Source organism: Rhinolophus ferrumequinum, chromosome X, assembly GCF_004115265.2.
Source record: "Rhinolophus ferrumequinum isolate MPI-CBG mRhiFer1 chromosome X, mRhiFer1_v1.p, whole genome shotgun sequence".
NCBI classification, from domain to species: Eukaryota; Metazoa; Chordata; class Mammalia; order Chiroptera; family Rhinolophidae; genus Rhinolophus; species Rhinolophus ferrumequinum.
The window spans coordinates 46,648,498-46,666,686 of NC_046284.1; the positions used below are offsets into that span (position 1 = coordinate 46,648,498).

At 38.2% G+C, this 18,189-nt stretch overlaps 1 protein-coding gene across 6 annotated transcripts in view; it reads right to left on the reverse strand.

Annotated features, from left to right (window-relative positions):
* Window positions 1–1,958: 1,958 nt before the first annotated feature.
* MID2 (midline 2) overlaps window positions 1,959–18,189 on the reverse strand; it is an 86,472-nt gene continuing 70,241 nt past the window's right edge. For 4 of the 6 annotated variants that reach the window (XM_033113511.1, XM_033113521.1, XM_033113530.1 and 1 more), the window contains exons 6-10: window positions 15,582–15,709; window positions 14,244–14,477; window positions 7,347–7,508; window positions 5,168–5,375; window positions 1,959–4,801 (exon numbers count right to left, since the gene is read on the reverse strand). In XM_033113511.1, the coding sequence (XP_032969402.1) occupies window positions 4,399–4,801; window positions 5,168–5,375; window positions 7,347–7,508; window positions 14,244–14,477; window positions 15,582–15,709 (1,135 nt within the window). In that variant the 3' untranslated portion in view covers window positions 1,959–4,398. The remainder of the gene's footprint in view (window positions 4,802–5,167; window positions 5,376–7,346; window positions 7,509–14,243; window positions 14,478–15,581; window positions 15,710–18,189) is intronic. The other 2 variants (XM_033113546.1, XM_033113555.1) reach the window with 1 other exon arrangement.

The following is an 18,189-nucleotide window of genomic DNA, read 5'->3' on the forward strand; positions in this document are numbered from 1 at the left end:
TAGAATTACCATATGACCCAGCAATCCCTCTCCTGGGTATCTACCCAAAAAATCTGAAAACATCTACACATAAAGACACGTGTGCTCCAATGTTCATTGCAGCTTTGTTTACGGTGACCAAGACATGGAAACAACTAAAATGTCCTTCCATAGATGAATGGATAAAGAAGTTGTGGTATATATACACAATGGAATACTATTCGGCGGTAAGAAAAGATGAAATAGGACCATTTGTGACAATATGGATGGGTCTTAAGAGTACAACGCTAAGCGAAATAAGTCAGACAGAAAAAGCAGAGAACCATATGATTTCACTGATATGTGGTATATAAACCAAAAACAACAAAGAACAAGACAAACAAATGAGAAACACAAACTCATAGACACAGACAATAGTTTAGTGGTTACCAGAGGGTAAGGAGGGTGGGGGGTGGGAGATGAGGGTAAGGGGGATCAAATATATGGTGATGGAAGGAGAACTGACTCTGGGTGGTGAACACACAATGGGATTTATAGATGATGTAATACAGAATTGTGCACCTGAAATCTACGCAATTTTACTAACAATTGTCACCCCAATAAATGAAAAAAAAAAGAAAAAAATTTCTTTCGTATTCTCGAAACAGGTTCAACTTTATTTTTGATTATTTTTGTGCTTTCTTCAATAAGACTGTATAAAAAGTGGAAATACGCATAAGTTGCAGACAAAGAACAATTTGCTAGCAGAAAGGATTGTAGGAGAATAAACTGAGCAGAGCAACAATGAAAACATATGGAGTTACCTTCCTTGTAGATGTTAAATACAGGCCCTAATCCCTTTGTCCAACTGGATTTAGCTAAAGGTAGTCAATGTCTCCTCTTAAGGTCCCTGGCATTGACAGTATCCTCTGAGAGTCTTAAGTTTACTAAAGTAAGTGCCTGGGACTCACCATATCCCCGAGTACTTTGCCACCATATTGTTTCTTGGAAAGCACTTTTCATTATTTGGCTCAGAAATTTCATTTCTTACCCTATACCCAGTTGTCTCAGGCTTAGCTCAGTGATTTTTGGCTATAACCAAAAGTTAAACCCACTTTCAAATAAGAAAGTTAATTGAAAAGAATGGTGTCACATGCTCCAGACAATTCCCCAAGTCAACATCCAAAGAGCTTTTGAGGAGGACAATACTCATTTATGTATAAGAGTACTGGGACATCTGCAAAACAATATCAAAATAGCCCAAATGGAGAAGTAACCAAGCTTTTCCGCCCAGGAAACAACAAACATCAGTGTGGATATCAGAGTTCAACAGGGAAACTTTGATTATTCATTTGTTCATTCATACATTTGTTCAATAAACACTAGCCAGGCAACTACTCTGTTTCACTCATTATGTCAGGTGTTAAAAATACAACAAGAGAAACAAAAGACACAGTCCCTGCCCTCAAGGCAGTCACAGTCTAGTAGGGAAGATGATTATTAAACTTTTGTGTGCATAAGAATTACCTGGGGAACTTGTTAAAAATATAAAATTTGTTAAAAATGTAAAATTCCGCCTACATGTCCAGATATTGTAATTAAGTAGATAAGGGGTGGGGTCTAGGAATCAATTATTTTAACGAACACCAAAAGTGATTCTAACACATGGTCTAAGGACCACACTGAAAAACACTGCTATCTGATGTGATTATCGGTGAGGGGTTGGGGCGAGGATGCTCAGGGTATCTTGGGAGCTTGGAAGAGGAGAATATAACCCAGTCTAGGGGATCAGGAGTTAATCTGATTGAGGGGTGAGGGTGAGGAAAGGTAGTCCAGGCCAGAGTCAAGAGTAGGGTGGGGAAATTGAAACTTTGTCTCAGGGTACTAAAATCTAAAGGGCACAAATCATGAATAGCATGGGAGACCCAAGGACAAGGTAAAGGAAATTAGACTGGTGGAGATAGAGTGTTTTGTACTTTTAGCATTTTTACATGATTCTCTTAACAATTCCTACTGTTTTCTAACTGTGGGCATCAAAATTGTTAATAATGCTTCTGTTCCAGGCCCCGAGAACAGCTTGTATAATATAGTTAAGCTTGGCTAGAGTAACCAGTGGAGGGGTGGAGGGGTGGGGAGAAAGTGACAAAAGACAAAGCTGGGAAAGCACACAGGAACCCGAAAAGCCAAACCCTAAGTAATTAGGACCTTCTATTGAATTTCATGTTGGGGCGGGGGGTGTCAGGGAAAGGTTTTATGAAGGTGGAAAAATCGTTTCAAGAATTTTTCAAGAATTTGGAGACAGGCCGTACAGGAGAGTCCAGGGTAACTTAGAAATGAAAAGTATACATTTTAAAGCACTGCTACATTCTCTTGGGACTGGGGCTGGGGCTGGGGCTGGGGCTTGGGGGAGGAGTTTAATATTTATTGCATACTTTGCTAAATGCCAGGCACTGTGCAAAGCAGTTTACATGTGCTATCTTTTTTAATCTTTGCAACAGCCTTGTGAGGTAGGCATTTTACAAAAGAGGAAACAGAGGCTCAGAGAAATGAAGTACTTGCCCTATGTCATACTGCTAGCAAATGGCAGAGGAAGTAGGATTATTTTAGTCCAAAGGCTATGAGCTTTCCATCAGAGCAAGCTACTTCCCAGCCCTGCAGAATATTACTCAGGTTGCTCATTTCCAGATTAGCAATTAAGTACATATGGTTTTCTTTAAAGCCAAAAATCTGGCTCTGCCACTAAATATGTAAATTTGGGGCTGCCATCTGCATCTGCCTCAATGTTGCTTTCCGTGTTGGGTAAACAAACAATGTAAAAGTGTTATTTAGGGGATTTATGTAGATACTTTGTCTCTCCTACAAAATAGTAAGCCATTCCACAGCAGGGACTGTTTTATCAGTATGTGAGCAGCAGTGTGGTACCTGACATCTAGTAGTTTGTTGAATGCATTAATGAATGAACGTCCACCAGGTGGTGGAAAGGAAGAGGGGAGAAATGTTGGCATTGTTTCAAGGCTGCAATCTGGGGGCTGGTTCCAGCTATCGCTTTGTACAACAGTGATATTTTCACAACTCCCCAAAGGTAGACTCCTTCAAGCAGACTCAGATCCTAGAAAGGAGACAGCGCTGGTTCTGACATCCCAGATGCCTGAAGTGGAATTGACAAAAGCACAGACCATAAAACTTGGTTCCTTTCAACCATAATGATGAGGACTGGGATGAAGTTAACATCTGCATTTGCCACAAAGGGTTGGCTAAGCAGATGAAGAGTGTAAACGAGATGGCAAGAGGAATGATTATTTAACCTGTTTAAGAAAACAAACTGTTCTCAGGCATTCTTAAGAAAATACTAGCACATTTATATGCAAATAGTTGTTGCATCATTCCACTCTTACCGATTAATAAAGCAGGTTCCTAAAGAACTTCCATTATGCAACTTTTTTTTAGCCTAATTCTAGTAACTATGTACTTGAGAGAAAAACAAACAAACAAAAACAGAACTGTATTTTTTTAAAATATTTTGTGACATAATTTTTAACGATTCAGAACCTCCTCCATTAAGGTAACATCAGTGAAATTGTGCTACACGAAACACTTCTATCTCGATCAATTTTCTATCCAGCAATAGTTATCTCTTGTGCAATCTTGTCCCTCAATATCTTAACCCAAACTAGAACTCTTCCCACCATTTGTACCATTATTGCATATGTATGTGTGTGTGAGAACAGGGAGGAAAAAAGGGATGAAGGGAGAAAGGAGAGAAATGTTGACTGATTTTGATGTCGACTTTAGGGGACAAAAATGAATGATATAATTTATTTTCCCTTCCAGTATATTTCTTATTCAAATGATCAAATTAAACAGTTTATTATGTATATGTAATTATAAAATGAATAAATGACATATTATTTATTCATTTTATATAAATTATATATACATATACACATTTTCTTTATAATAAATTTGTGATTGTAGGTTTTTATTAAAAGCTCCATATAATATGCAATCATTTGACATGTCAAAATTCTACTGGGCTAAATTGGTCAGTCCTAGAAAAGCTGACAGCCCCTTTCTGGCTGGCTAGCTCCTTGTTCAGAGCCTCTTTCTACATTATTTACCTAGAATTACCCTAATTCCTCCCAATATCATTTATACTCCAAATCATTGGAAATTTTTAATTCTCCAGTGATAAGAGAGGCATTCTCTGAATTTCTTCTCCAGTGGCTTGAATGCAGACTACTCAGATAATTCGTTCTGAGAAACTCAAACCATTAAGTCAAATACAAGATTTAATGCACAAAAATTAAATCTATAATATCTAGTTGTTTTGGATGCTTCAAATGAACTTTATTTTGTATTTTGTATATTGGATACTAACTGAGGTTTAGGAGGGGAAGAACTGCTGAACTAGAGAGCCAGTGAATTATACTCTCTTGAAACTTAATGGCAAGCTTTCATCCCTGAAACATAGGGGGATTCTTGAGGCCTGCAGTTGCATTCCTGCCGCTCAGGGTAATCAATAAAATCTGGGGCAGGCAAGCCAGACAAGATCATTAGGGATTTGTTCCAGATTGTGAACGTTGGACAAACTGGAAGAATAAAGGTCACATCAAAAGTATGAAGATGGAGAGAGTTAGCTGGGTCATAGAAAGACAACATGTTGTTGTCATAATCCAGAAGGACACCCAGACGCTTCAACTGCGGAGGTACATCCACCAGCATTTCCTTGTTGTTATGTCTCACTACGAAGTTACTATTGCATCGAGAGAAGACCCACGAGGAGGCATTCTTGCCAATCCATTCATTCTTGGGAGCTGATTTGTAGGCAATGCCAATTGCATACCTGTGAGACAGGGGAAAGGAAAGAGAAATAAAAATGTAGTAATTTGAGTTGTACTTGACACTATACAGGACATATAAGAAATAGAATACGTTCCTCCTTTAAGTAGTGTATATTCAGATCTATAATGTTGATACCACTAGAACTTTAAAATGTTTGCAATTAGAGTGGTATAGTCATTTCCAACTCCTAGCCCAGTATATTTTCCATGATTTTATTTTAAAAAGCTGGCACATTTTGCTAGGAATGGTTTTCATTACATGCCTTTTGACCTTGACTGACTGGTATTATGTCTGTGTTATAGAACTGGATCTCCCAGGAATCTAACAACAGGGGAGAAAAGAGAAAAGAAAAGTGGGATCTACCCACCATGTTGAGGAACTCATCACCACCTCCCAGTAGTGGCAGCCACTGTCGATGAATATATTTCCTGCTGCCCCATAGCACCCTGTGCCACTAAACCTCTCTGGGGTATGGCTCTTCTTCAGAGAGCTTTCATCCTTTTCCATCTGCAATCCGTCATTGGAGATCTTCAACTTCTTGTGAGTCATTTTAGGATCCAGTTTAAAGGGCTGGCCTGAAAAAAGTCGGAAAAAGAAAATGCATGAGGACGTATTTAAGAATTCTTTGCCCTCCAGGACCATCACTACCAGAGGATCCTTGATATGATGATCATTCTTAGGTCAGTGCAAGTTGGCTACTATTTGGATTATATTAAGGAAGCAGGCCAAAAGCCACCATTTTTAATAAAACAAGGATATGCTGCCTCTCTTCACATTAAACTAAAAGGGGATTCTTAGGGTCTCATGTTCTCAAATATATTTTGTACTTTGCTTTATTTCAGTGGGTGGTTTGGGATTTGAGTGGATTTTAAGGGAAGGAGTGTTTGAGGTGAGACAAAGTGGGGGAACTGATGAGATAATTGTTGCTTGGTGGCAGAACAAAACTTAAAACAAGTCAGCAACAGGACAATTTTTTTGCCCTCTTACAACTGAGATGTGAATGACATATAATCAGGTAACTTCATTAGAGTGACTATTGCATCATCAATGATCAGAGAAAGTATCTGTTGTGTAGGAACATCCACAACAGAGAACTCCTTATAGTCATATGACAAAACCAATTATTACCGTAGGAGCCAATTGCTGGGTTATGGCAAGAGCTTGATTATACAAAATTAGTCTGTGGCAGACACTGTTGGTAAACACAACACTCATTCCCTACTTTTTCTCTCTTACCCACTTTCACTACTGAGGCCAGAAAAGCTAAATACTCTAGACCTAACCTCTCTTGCTGCTAGGGGTGGCTAATAAGATGGAAGTAGTTGGAAGCAGAAGTGAGGCAGGATGGGAGAACCTTCTGGGAAAGTGCGTTTTCCCAATAAAAGAGATAGCCGTCATGTAAATCAACCCTTCCCCACTTCTTCCTATCTTGAAAGAAAATATGACATCAAGAGGTTGCAGTGGCCATATTGTAACCATGTGGCAAAAAAGCCAATACACAAAGGGAGAAGGAGCCTGGGTGTTTTACAGAATCACAGAGCACCTGCACCAGCCCTGAACTGCCTACCTTAAAACTTCTTGCTATGTGAGAGAGAAAAAATACTTTCTTTAAGCTAGTAACAAATACCGTGTTTCCCCGAAAATAAGACGTAGCTGGACAATCAGCTCTAATGCATCTTTTGGAGCAAAAATTAATATAAGACCCAGTATTATATTATATTATACCAGTATTATATTATATTATATTATACCGGTATTATATTATATTATATTATATTATATTATATTATATTATATTATATTATATTATACTATATTATATTATACTATACTATATTATATAAGACCCGGTCTTATATTATAGTAAAATAAGACTGGGTCTTATATTAATTTTTGCTCCAAAAGACGCATTAGAGCTGATTGTCTGGCTAGGTCTTATTTTCAGGAAAACACGGTACTATTTGTTAAGCCAAGTTAGTTGAATTTCCTATCATTTGCAGTCAAAAGCACTCCTAACAGGTATGGCTACTCTGCAGTAGGATTTTACCAGATTATCACAAATACAGTCATGCTCCACATAATGATGTTTCAGTCAATGACTGACCACATATATGATGGTGGTATATACCATACAGCTTAGGTGTGCAGTAGGCTATACCATCTGGGTTTGTGTAAGTACATTCTACGATGTTCACACAAGAATGAAATCACCTAAGGACACATTTCTCAGAAGGTTTCCCCACTATTAAGCAGCACATGTCTGTAGTACTCTTTTACTCAACTGTCCCCCAAGCATGAGGGTGGGGTGTGGAGAAAAACTCTTCACTAACATCCTCCCAAGCCATCAGCTATTATATGTATATCTGTGTCCACATCTCTCAGGAGCATGAACAAACCCCTTGCCCAGAGCACCAACTACAACAGTAACGCTCTTCTACCCAGAGCCTCTGCTCTCTTGCATGGCTGTGGGTGCCTGCTCAGGCTAAGTGTACTCCCTACTGTGGAGGGGAAAACTGATGTTGCTTTTCAGAATCACCATAACGTACTGTTTGTTTTTAGTCGGGTAGGTTCACTGTTCCGGCTGCCTGCTTGGTTTATGGCTTTAACAATGAAGATGTAGCGTGTCCCACTCTGGAGTCCATGCACTGTATAATGGTTCTGCTTAATATTGGGCACAATCATCCAGCTATCCACTGAATTATACAGGCCTGTAACATGGGGAAAGACAAGGACATTAATCGGCAGGTAATAGAAATAGGATGAGAAGCACAATGAAAAGCCATAGGCCCCCGAAAAGTAAACTTCATTTTGTTTTCTTGTGAGTCCTGGAAGACATAGTAAGATGTCTGCTACATTTCTCCCATGCAGCTAGGCTTATGCCAGTCCTTTGCATCTGGTAATTGACTATAACCACTAGTGAAAGTTAGGTTATTTCAGTGTTCTGCCAAATAATACAGGAAAAGCTACTTTACAAAAAGTATAGAATCATCTCTTTCATGAAATGTCTAGATCTTTACTCCAAAGGTCCAACCCTCTGAGAGCTGAGTTTGGCCTTGTATGGATGAAGTAGTCCTTGCAGAGCACAGGAACAGGGACTCTCAGAGCCAAGAGGACACCTAGACACCATATTTCCCTCATTTTACAAATGGGAAATGAAAATGGAGAGAAGTGACTTGCCCAAGGCCAGATAGCTGGTGATGGTGCTGAGAGTACAACCTTTGTCCCTTTCATCCTAGTCTAGTGTTCTCTCCACTAAATCACAATGCATGGGGCGCATAACAATGTTCTTTTGTCTCCATAAGGTAGCAAAGCTCTCAGGACTTATGACACAACTTTCCCACCCATCCTCACCCTTACTTCCAAGACTAGTTGGGCTCCAAGTTATCATAGGAAGACCAAGGAGGTGACATGATGACCAAAATGAAACATTATCTCCTCACTTGACACTATCCAGTTTTACCCCTTCCTGGCTCTGATTCCAATACTCATTTGGGGTTGGGTGGTCCAGGAACACATCGTTGTCTGGAACTTTCTTCCCTCCCAAGTAGGGAAAGGGATCAGAAATCCAGTTTTATGCTTTTGAAACTCTTTAGACCATAAACAGAAGAAAAAAATTGAGGAAAAAAACAGAGGCAAAAAATGTACATAATTAAAACACGTATTTGGCTAACTTTTAGTAAAAGAGAGATTGACATTCTACTCTGCGGATTATCTAGATTTTTCTTTTGTTATCTGCTTTTCAGCCAGTTTACTGCTTTTTAAACACAATTCTAACAGAGGATGAAAAGGAAAGGGCCAGGAAAATGAGTGGTAAATTTAGTCACTTCTATGCAGCCATAGTAAAGGGTTTAAGTGACGTTGAAAATTCAAAATAATAATGAGACTTCTGAAAGAGATCTGATCAAGAGGGTTTTATAATTAATTTGGGGAGAAGGAGAAAAGGTCTAAATTAAAGCTAGAAAAAGAAGCATAATGGAGGACAAACAGATATGCTCTAGAAAGAGAAATAATGGGTGGACATGTTCAGTGATTCTTATGAAAAAACTATAAAGGATAAGAGCCAGGGACAGTGTTTGAGGGTTTGGCTGTGTATATTTGAATGCATAGTATGAACAGTAAACAGCACATGAAATTTTAACTCAAAGAGGGAAATATATGATCTTCCAAACATACTTCCAACAATGCAAAACAAAAAAAAACAAAACAAACTTCACAATGAAGTATTATGCAGCTGGAAAAAAGAATGAGGATGATCTCCATGGACCGATATGAAGTGATTTCCAGGCTATAGTGTTAATTGAAAAAGCAAATTACCAAAGAGCATATGTAGTATGCTAAGTTTGTTTGCAAGAAAGAAAGGCAAATAAGAAAACATACATACATCTGTTTGGAGTTACAAAACAATAATAACAACAGGAAAGAAAAGAAAAACAGGAAATAATGAATTTGGTTACCTACAAGGGATGGGGGTGGGGAAACAGAATTAAAAGTATACGGGAGAAAATGACACTTCTCTGATTATAACTTTTTTGCACAGTTTTGCATTTTGGAAACATGTTGTTTTACAAATTCAAAAATTAAAATGAAACCAATATCATTGGAAAGAGTGGGGACTAAAACTAAAGGCAAACCGAAACAAATGAACCCAACTGCATTTGCAATGAAAAACAACCACCAAAAGGATGGGGACAGGAGGAAAATTGCAAACAAGTCTTGAACTACTGTTTGTTTTTGCAGTGGTATGGGCAAAACAATTCTGAAACTATTGTAGATATATCATGGGAGTGAGCAAATGAGTACATGTGTTAAATTGTTGGGAGCCAGTGTTCTCACCATGGAAGTAGGAACACACAAATATGGAATGGCGGAAGGAAAGAAAGAACCTGTAGGGATGGACTTGAATTGGAGGTATTGGTATAAACTCATGATTTCTAAAATATACTATATATGTATGTGTACGTGCATACATATGTACACATATGTTATACATGTGTGTATATACAGTATTATCTGTATGTATATGTATACATACATGGGTGTTATGTGTCTATTTCTAGTCTCCAGGTCTTGGTCTCTAATACCATTGTCCCCCTAAAAGGAACTAGGGTTCCTTGGGAAAACGACTGATTTAAAAGCTGGGGCAGGCTCAAAATGAGCCTAGAACCTCTTGTTATGCTGGAAAGTAAGAAAGTACTCAAGAAAATGATGGGAGAATATAGGACCCAGAAGTCGCTTCTAAGGCTTCCATTAGCTAAATCCAGGAAACTTGAGCAACAAAGTAAAGACAGTAACGAATTATAAACCACTGAAAAAAGAGAATTCAGGAGTCCATACTGATTAGCAGATAAATAAACAAATGGAGGGTGGGGCTTTTGCTCACAGTAGAAAGCAGAGTGTCAGCTTGCAAATGTGGGAGGGAATGATCAGTTGGAAAATCGTTTTGCAATCATCAGTGTAAAGATCAGATCGGGCAAGAATTATTTATTGATGTTAAAACAGGAGGGGGGTGGGTGGGATGGGTTTGATGAGGAAGCAGGATATTTTCATGGTCTTAAAGCATCACCATACAGATTGCTTATTGGTTGCAAAAGGAAAAACAGTAACTACACAGTGAAGAAATCAGGCAACACCTTTGACCAAGTGATCGAAATTAGCATCACCAATGAAGGACCAGTGGACATCGTGTGCCTCCAGATGTTATGTCCTAAGGAGGACACGACATTTCTTCTGTAGTATTCCAGCCATGAATGCATAATCTGAATATAATCGTGAGGAAACATCAGACAAATCCAAAATAAGGAACAGTATAATAAAGAAGTAAAATGGCACTCTTCAAATGTCAACGTCATTAAAGACAAAGAAAGGCTAAAGAAATATTTCAGATTAAAGGAGGCAAGAGATATGACAATTAAATGAAATGCCGATGCTGGACTATAAAGGACAATATTGGGCCCTTTACATATTATAAAGAATATTATCGGGTCAGCTTTAAAGATTAGAATATGAATGGTGGGTTAAATAAAAATATTACATCAATGTTAAATCTCTTAAAGTTGATAATTGTATTGTGGATACGTAAGAGAATTTCCTTATCTTAGAAAAACATACACTAAAGAATTTAGAGGTGAAAGGCCATGATATATGCAATTTACTCTCAAATGGTTAAAAAAAAGAGAGAAATAGAGAATGCTAGCAAATGATAAAGCAAATGGGGCAAAATATTAATGGGGTGAATGTGGTTAAACAGTATTTGAACGCTCTTTGTACTAGTCTTGCAACTTTTCTGTAATTTTGAAATCATTTCTAAATTTTAAAAAGGTATGTATATGATCTTTTGGGTATCACTGAGACTTGGTGAGATGGGATTTACGATTAAATTATGGCAATGGAAGTATACACCTTGTTCAAAAGGGAAAGACTACAGTATGGAAATCCATGAACCTGAGCGTAAATGTGTGGTGGAAAGCACGTGCATGAGAATGAAAAGGAGGGGAAATAGAAGTTATATTTTTGTGGCAGTATGTTACAGACTCCCTGGTCAGACAGAGGTTATAGCCAGAGCTTTCCTAAGGCAAAACACCAAATTGAAACAGAAGAAAGATACACAGTAGTGGGTAAGACAAACATCCAAACACCTGTTGGAATTCTCATTCAGCTAACAGCAGCATATGAAACATTATTGGCTTATGACTATTTCATATCTTAGATGAGGTGGGGATAAAGTTAAAAATGAAGGAAGAAAGTTGAAAAAAGTTGAAAAAAATAAAGGGAACTACTTTTCAAAATTTAACCAACAAGGATGAAATTTCTGGTTATTCTTTAACCAGATATGGGGTTTGACTATTTTAAGATTCCCCATATAAGTTGTATCATATTATTTGTCCTTTTGTGTCTGGCTTATTTCACTTAGCATAATGCCCTCCAGGTTCATCCATGTTTTCACAAGTGGCAGAATTTCCTTCTTTTTTAAGGCTAAATGATATTCCATTGCATGTATATACCACATTTTCTTTATCCACTCTTTTGTTGATGGACAACTTTTTGCATGTCAAGTATACCTAAGTAAAGTGGTTTAAAAAGAGAGAAAATGTAGGAAAACCTCAAGGTAAAGTAGCTCTCAGAGCAGGTAGGACTGGGACCTTGAATCTTCATGAATATTTATTCCTTGTAAGACAGTTTGATTTCATGTGCCCATTGCCACCCAAAACGAAAATTTTGCTTCGTGGGCTGACCTTGTCCCAGTCCTATTCCTCTTTTCTATCAATGATCAGAGGAGGACGTGGAAGGCAGGCTGGGAAGGGAAGTAAACGTACTGGAAGGCAGAAAATGGATTCCAAAGGATTTAGGCAGGCTGGAATGAGGAATCAAAACTAACCAGATAAAATGTAATAGGGATGAATTCAAGGTGTTGTTTCCGTTTAAACAATGAATTGAACAAGAATAGGATTTGAAATTCCTAGGGATTTTAGCTGACTATTCGCTCAGCTAATGTACAAGAGAAATAGCCCAGCTATCCGCTGCAGTGGTCAGACTACTTTTGGAGTACTATATTCACTTTTTGGATAGCATATTTTATAAAGCACTTTCATAAAAAAGATAGCAGGATGGGAACAGGTCTGAAACCACGTCACATGAGAAGCAACTCAAAGAACTGTGGATGTTTTGCCTGGAAAACAGAAAATGTAGAAAGGACATGACGGCTATCTGAAATTATCTAAAGAACTGCCATGTGAAAGATGGATTGGGTTTGTTAGGCATAAAAGGGCAGGGCTAAGACTAATTGGTAGCTGTGGTTTAACACAAGGAGCTCAAGCTTGAAGTCTGACAGGCTTGGGTTCAAATCTTGACTCCATCAGTTTGTAGCTCTGTGACCTTGGGCAATTCACTGAACTTCAGTTTCTTCATCTATAAAATAGAATTAAAATGATGTATTTCATAAGGCTAAGTAAGAACTCATGAGGACTAAATGAGACAATGTATGTGGGAGCACTTGTAAATGGCAAAACATAATAACGTGTAAATTGTTATTGTCATTATTTACTAGGAGAGTTAGGCCTTTTATAAGGAAGCACTGACAATAATTTATAGCTATACAACAATTGAATGGGCTCTTTTGTTAGAACTAAGCTATCCATCACTGACAATGTTCAAGCAGAGACAGGACAATCATCTACTGGGTGTCCGGTAGAAGGGAAGAAGATTAGACTAGATGACCTCTAAGGTCCCCTCCAATTCTAAGATGCTATAATCCTATTGCTATTAAAAATTATTCTTTAAGCTTTTCTTTACAAAGGGTTATATACCCTTGAAACTAAAGGTGACAGTCTTTAGATTTTTGTTACTTCTTGGACTTATTCTCACCCCACCCCGGAGACCACTGCTCCCCCCATATTCGAAGAAGCACAGTTGCTGGCTCTAAGACTTTCCAGAACAGGAGACAAGTGCAGAAAAGGAGGCCCGAAGAGTTTGTGACTTCACAAACTGAAGAAACACACAGGAACACCCAAGAACACAGCCACCCAGGCCAAGTGGTTTAGGTTGGAGCTGCACGAGGCAAGTGTTTTTTAGAGTTTGACCCCAAATGTCCTCTCACTTCCCCACCCCGCGATGTGGCTCATAATTGTCACAAAACAGGAAGAGGAAGACTATCAGGAGGGTTTCATTGGAAAAACTCCTCTCATGCAAGCCTGTGAAGTCAGACACAGAAGCACAAACACACAGGTAAAAGAAAATACTACTTTGCAGCTATGCAAATGCAACCTTAGGATGGGAATCAGTTCAAGTCTTGAAACCGGCTTTAATATTGCTTTCATGTCCATTTTTCCCCAGCACATTGAGGGGAATTTGCAGCTCAACTCCTCCTGTCTGACAATCAATAAGTTAAGTTCTTAATCTGCCTTGTCTTGCTCCAATTCATCAGAAGGTGAAACTATAACATGTGAGCTAAATGACTGGTTTTTGAACATCTTTCACTGTGTGGCCCACTGACATGTTTTATATTTGGTGTAACTGTCGGACGAAAGGGAGAAGGGATAAAGGGACAGAGACAGGAGGCTTGTCACTATAGCCACTGATACAAATTGGTACAGCAAAGGAAGTAGTAGTCTTTGAACATAATTTATTTTATCATGATAATGAAGTGGAAGAAGAGTCAAGGAAAAAGATGGTAACACACATAGAATCAGCAATGATGGCGACTTAGCTACCCAGGAATGAATTCTGAGCTGTGTTCTGACTTGGGAGAGTGGAGTGACACGGATTAACTGAAGAAAGGCTAAGGATTACATCAACAAATGGGAGTGGCCTCAGTGACGGCCCAGTAAGGAAATACACAACTTGCTGATGGGTGACACATCAGTAAGATCTTTTTAATGCCCAGGGGGAGCTTAAACTGTTTACAAAACACTATTCTAAACAACCTAACATGTCTTACAAACACTTGCCTCGTGGCGCCCCGGCCAATCTTGAGCAGCTTACTGCTTCCTTACATTTCCTTATCTCTGGCCACAGGCCCCAACTACACCATGACTTACTGATGAAGTTAGCCTGGCCAGTGAAAATGGTGTACTGAAGCTCATAGGAGCTGATGCTGAACTCATCATCCGAGATCCAGTGGACTGTAATGGTGTCATGGGAGGCAGTACAGAGTTCCTCTCGGATAGATGGTGGGTTGGGGGCTGTAAGGAAAGGTGGAAAAGAAGATAAGGAAAGCACACTCGCTGTTCTGGAAGTTTACAATCGTTACTCTTGCTGCCCAACCCAGCATCTCATGGAGAGGAGATTTTCTTAATAAGAAGCTTTATATTGCACATACCATACAACCTGAAGCAAAGTGGTGAGACTTCAAGTTCCCCAAAACCACTTTTGCTTCAATGATAAAGATATTTTAGGCAAAAATATAAGCCTAAATTATTGAGATGACTGTCCAGTCGTCTACTCTGCTTGTACAAACACATATGTAAGTATTAGAGCAAAGTGGTCACATGGTTTTCGTACTACATGACCTTCAACCTATGTCTTTTTATTTCAAAATAAGTTTTACTATATATTTTTGGCAATGTAGCCAAGTGCAAAATAATATGCGTTCCCTCATCTGTAAACTGGGGATGATAATTACCTCATAGATTTGTTGCAAGGGCTCATGACATAAAATTAATATACAGTATCTGACATAAAGTTGATGTTCAATAAATGCCAGCTATTTTAATATACTAACAAAAATAACTACAAACACGAAGGTATTGTGTGTATATATTTTTTCTCATGAAATCGATCACTCAAATAATCCTGAAGGTAGCCAGCATGTTTAAAAGGCTGGTTGCATCCCTCATTTTCTATAACTGTCTGCAAGTCAGATATTTCTTACATTTTTCTTCCTCATTGCTAATTCTTAATTTTCCTTAAAACCATTTGAGTAGTACCTGTAGCCATGTGGAACATTCTCTAATGTTCCATAATAGCCACCTGAGTTCTACCCCCATAAAAAGCAATGTATATATTATTGATAGGCTCAGAAGGAGAAACCCATCAGCAACTGCTTGTTTTTTTCACATTTAAGTTACAGATGTTATACACATTCTGCCCCCAGAAATATTTGACAAATCATATTTCTTTTCTGTTATATGAACTAAAATGCGTTCTATATAAAAAATTACACGTATCATTTTATAGGCTATAAAAGCATTTGAATTATAAATATTGTCTTTTTCAGATTATTTGAAAGTAAATGCACACCAAAATGAAAGGATTAGAATGAGAAGGAAAGCACAGTATTTTCACACCTGTTAAATAATCTAGCCCCTCCAGCAGTTTCTTTTCTCTGGAAAAATCTAAAGCAAAGTTTTCAAAGGCATCATTAAAATTGATGTCTGGAATCAGAACTTGAGAAGATGCAGTTGCCATAGCGACCCTGCAAAAGAGAAAAGTACATCAATATACATCAAAATAGGTTTGCAACCTCTATCCCGTGTTTGATTTTTGATTTAAAAAGGTGAAAATAAATGACTTGTAGGGCTTGGTTCATTAAGTGAAAAACATCATATCTATGCTTTTCCAACGGAAACCATTTAAATGTTAATCATCCGGAACCAATTAAAGGTTATACCATATTCATTCACACATGTTCACCCCTCAAACACACTCCCCCACCCTGTCTTAATTTTGAGAAGTAAATACAGGATTTTTTCCCCTCTGCATCATTTTCCATCTGGCAGGCAGTATCAAAACTAGACCTCTGAAGGTTTGGTAAGAGCAGTTTGAGAGGATTTTTTTCTCCCCCTCTATTTTTTTTTTTTATGCTAAACAACAAGCTAGCACACTGGGGCTGATTTAAAGCCTTCCCCTAAATACTGAACTTTATTTGATCTTTTATAACATTTACATTTAACTTTACTGTTCTCTAATTGTATGTTACGCTAGTTTTACCTCCTCGACCAATTCTAAGCATCTCAAGAGCAAGGTTCATGTTTTGTACCTCATATCTTCCATGGTCCCTAACACAGTGCTGGACACATAGTGAATAAATAATTTTTGAATGAATAACTGTATGGCTAACAACAACAACACAACTGCTAATTAAGCATTTAGTATTTTTACATACATACATACATATATACACACAAGGTCTGTGCTACATTTGCTGAATATCACTACATTTGCTGAATATCAATACATTTGCTGAATATTCAGCTACATTGCTGAACATCACTATGGTCACCCTCAAAGTACTCCCCTTGGGAAGCTATGTACCGACGCCAGCTCTCCTAGTCCACCCTTCAAAGCAATTTTAGAACTTTCTGGAATGGCCATCAGAGCTGTTGTATTATTACCCTTGATGTCCCGAATGTCATCATCAAAATGTCTTCCTTTCAATATTTCCTTTATCTTTGGGTAAAGAATGAAGTCATTGGGGGCCAGATCAGGTGAGTATGGAGGGTGTTCCAATATAGTCATTTGTTTACTGGCTAAAAACTCCCTCACAGATGGTGCCGTGTGAGCTGGTGCATTGTCATGATGCAAGAGTGATGAATTATTGACGAAAAGTTCAGGTCGTTTTCGTCTAACTTTTTTCTGCATCCTTTTCAGCACTTACAAATAGTAAACTTCATTGACTGTTTGTCCAGGTGGCACAAATTCATAGTGAATAATCCCTCTGATATCAAAAAAGGTTAGCAACATCGTTTTGACTCTTGATTTGGACTGATGGAACTTTTTTGGTCATGGAGAATTGGCTGACTTCCATTGTGCACTTTGACACTTTGTTTCGGGTTCGTATTGGTACACCCGTGTTTCATCACTAGTGATAACATGGCCCAAAACATCATCTTGCCTTTTCAAAAGGTCTTGGCAAACTTCGACTCTCCTTTGCTTTTGTTCATCGGTGAGGTCCTTCGGGACCATTCTTGCACACACCTTTCTCATGCCAAGATTTTCAGTTAAGATTTTCCTAACTGTTACTGTATTGATGTATACTGGTCTGCTATGCTTCTCACAGTCAGCTGATGATTTTGCCACACAACTTGACAAAGCTTTGCAATGTTTTCATCAGTTCTGCTCGTTAATGGCTGCTCTGACCTCTCTTCATCAGCGATGTGTTCTCTCCTCTCAGAAGAATGTTTAATCCATTGTACACTGCCATTTTCTTCATGGTATTATCCCATAAACTTGGACTAACATGTCCCTGATTTCACTTACATTCTTGTCAAGTTTAACAAGAAAGTTAATGTTTGTTCAATGCTCTAATTCAAGCTCATTCTCGCAACGGCACACAAAGACACGCAACAACAATAATGAAAGCCATTCAGCAAGACATTGCCACACATTGACACGATCTCAGCTGTGAGACACTGAGATACCAAGGTTATGAAACCTTGCTGAGCTGTTTATGCAGTGCTGCTTATGTAAGTGCATGGTGGCAGGTTCGCGAAATTAATGATCAGACCTTGTACATACACACTTTATATATTATATAATGTATTACATACGTTATCTAATTTATTCCTTACACATAACCCTGTGTAATAAATGTTATTTCCATTTTGTAAATGAGAAAGTTGACAAATAGAAAGGGTAGGTAACTTGCCCAAGGTCACATAACAGGTAATGGTCAGGGGGAAAAAAAGAAATATAACTGAATCCATGTTCATTGGCTTCTAAACTTGATACCCTTAACCATTTAGACAGTTCCTATTTTTAAAAATGTAGGTATATTTTTACATGCCTGGGTAAATCTTAACCAGAATTATCTTGGGGAGCTTTGACCAAAACATACATGTTTAGGGCTTGCACCAGACCTTCTGAATCAAAGCCAGTAAAAATCCTTGCGTGTGCAAATGAAAGAATGGAAAGACCAATTAATTTGGCAACAATATGCAGGTTAGAGTGGAAGGA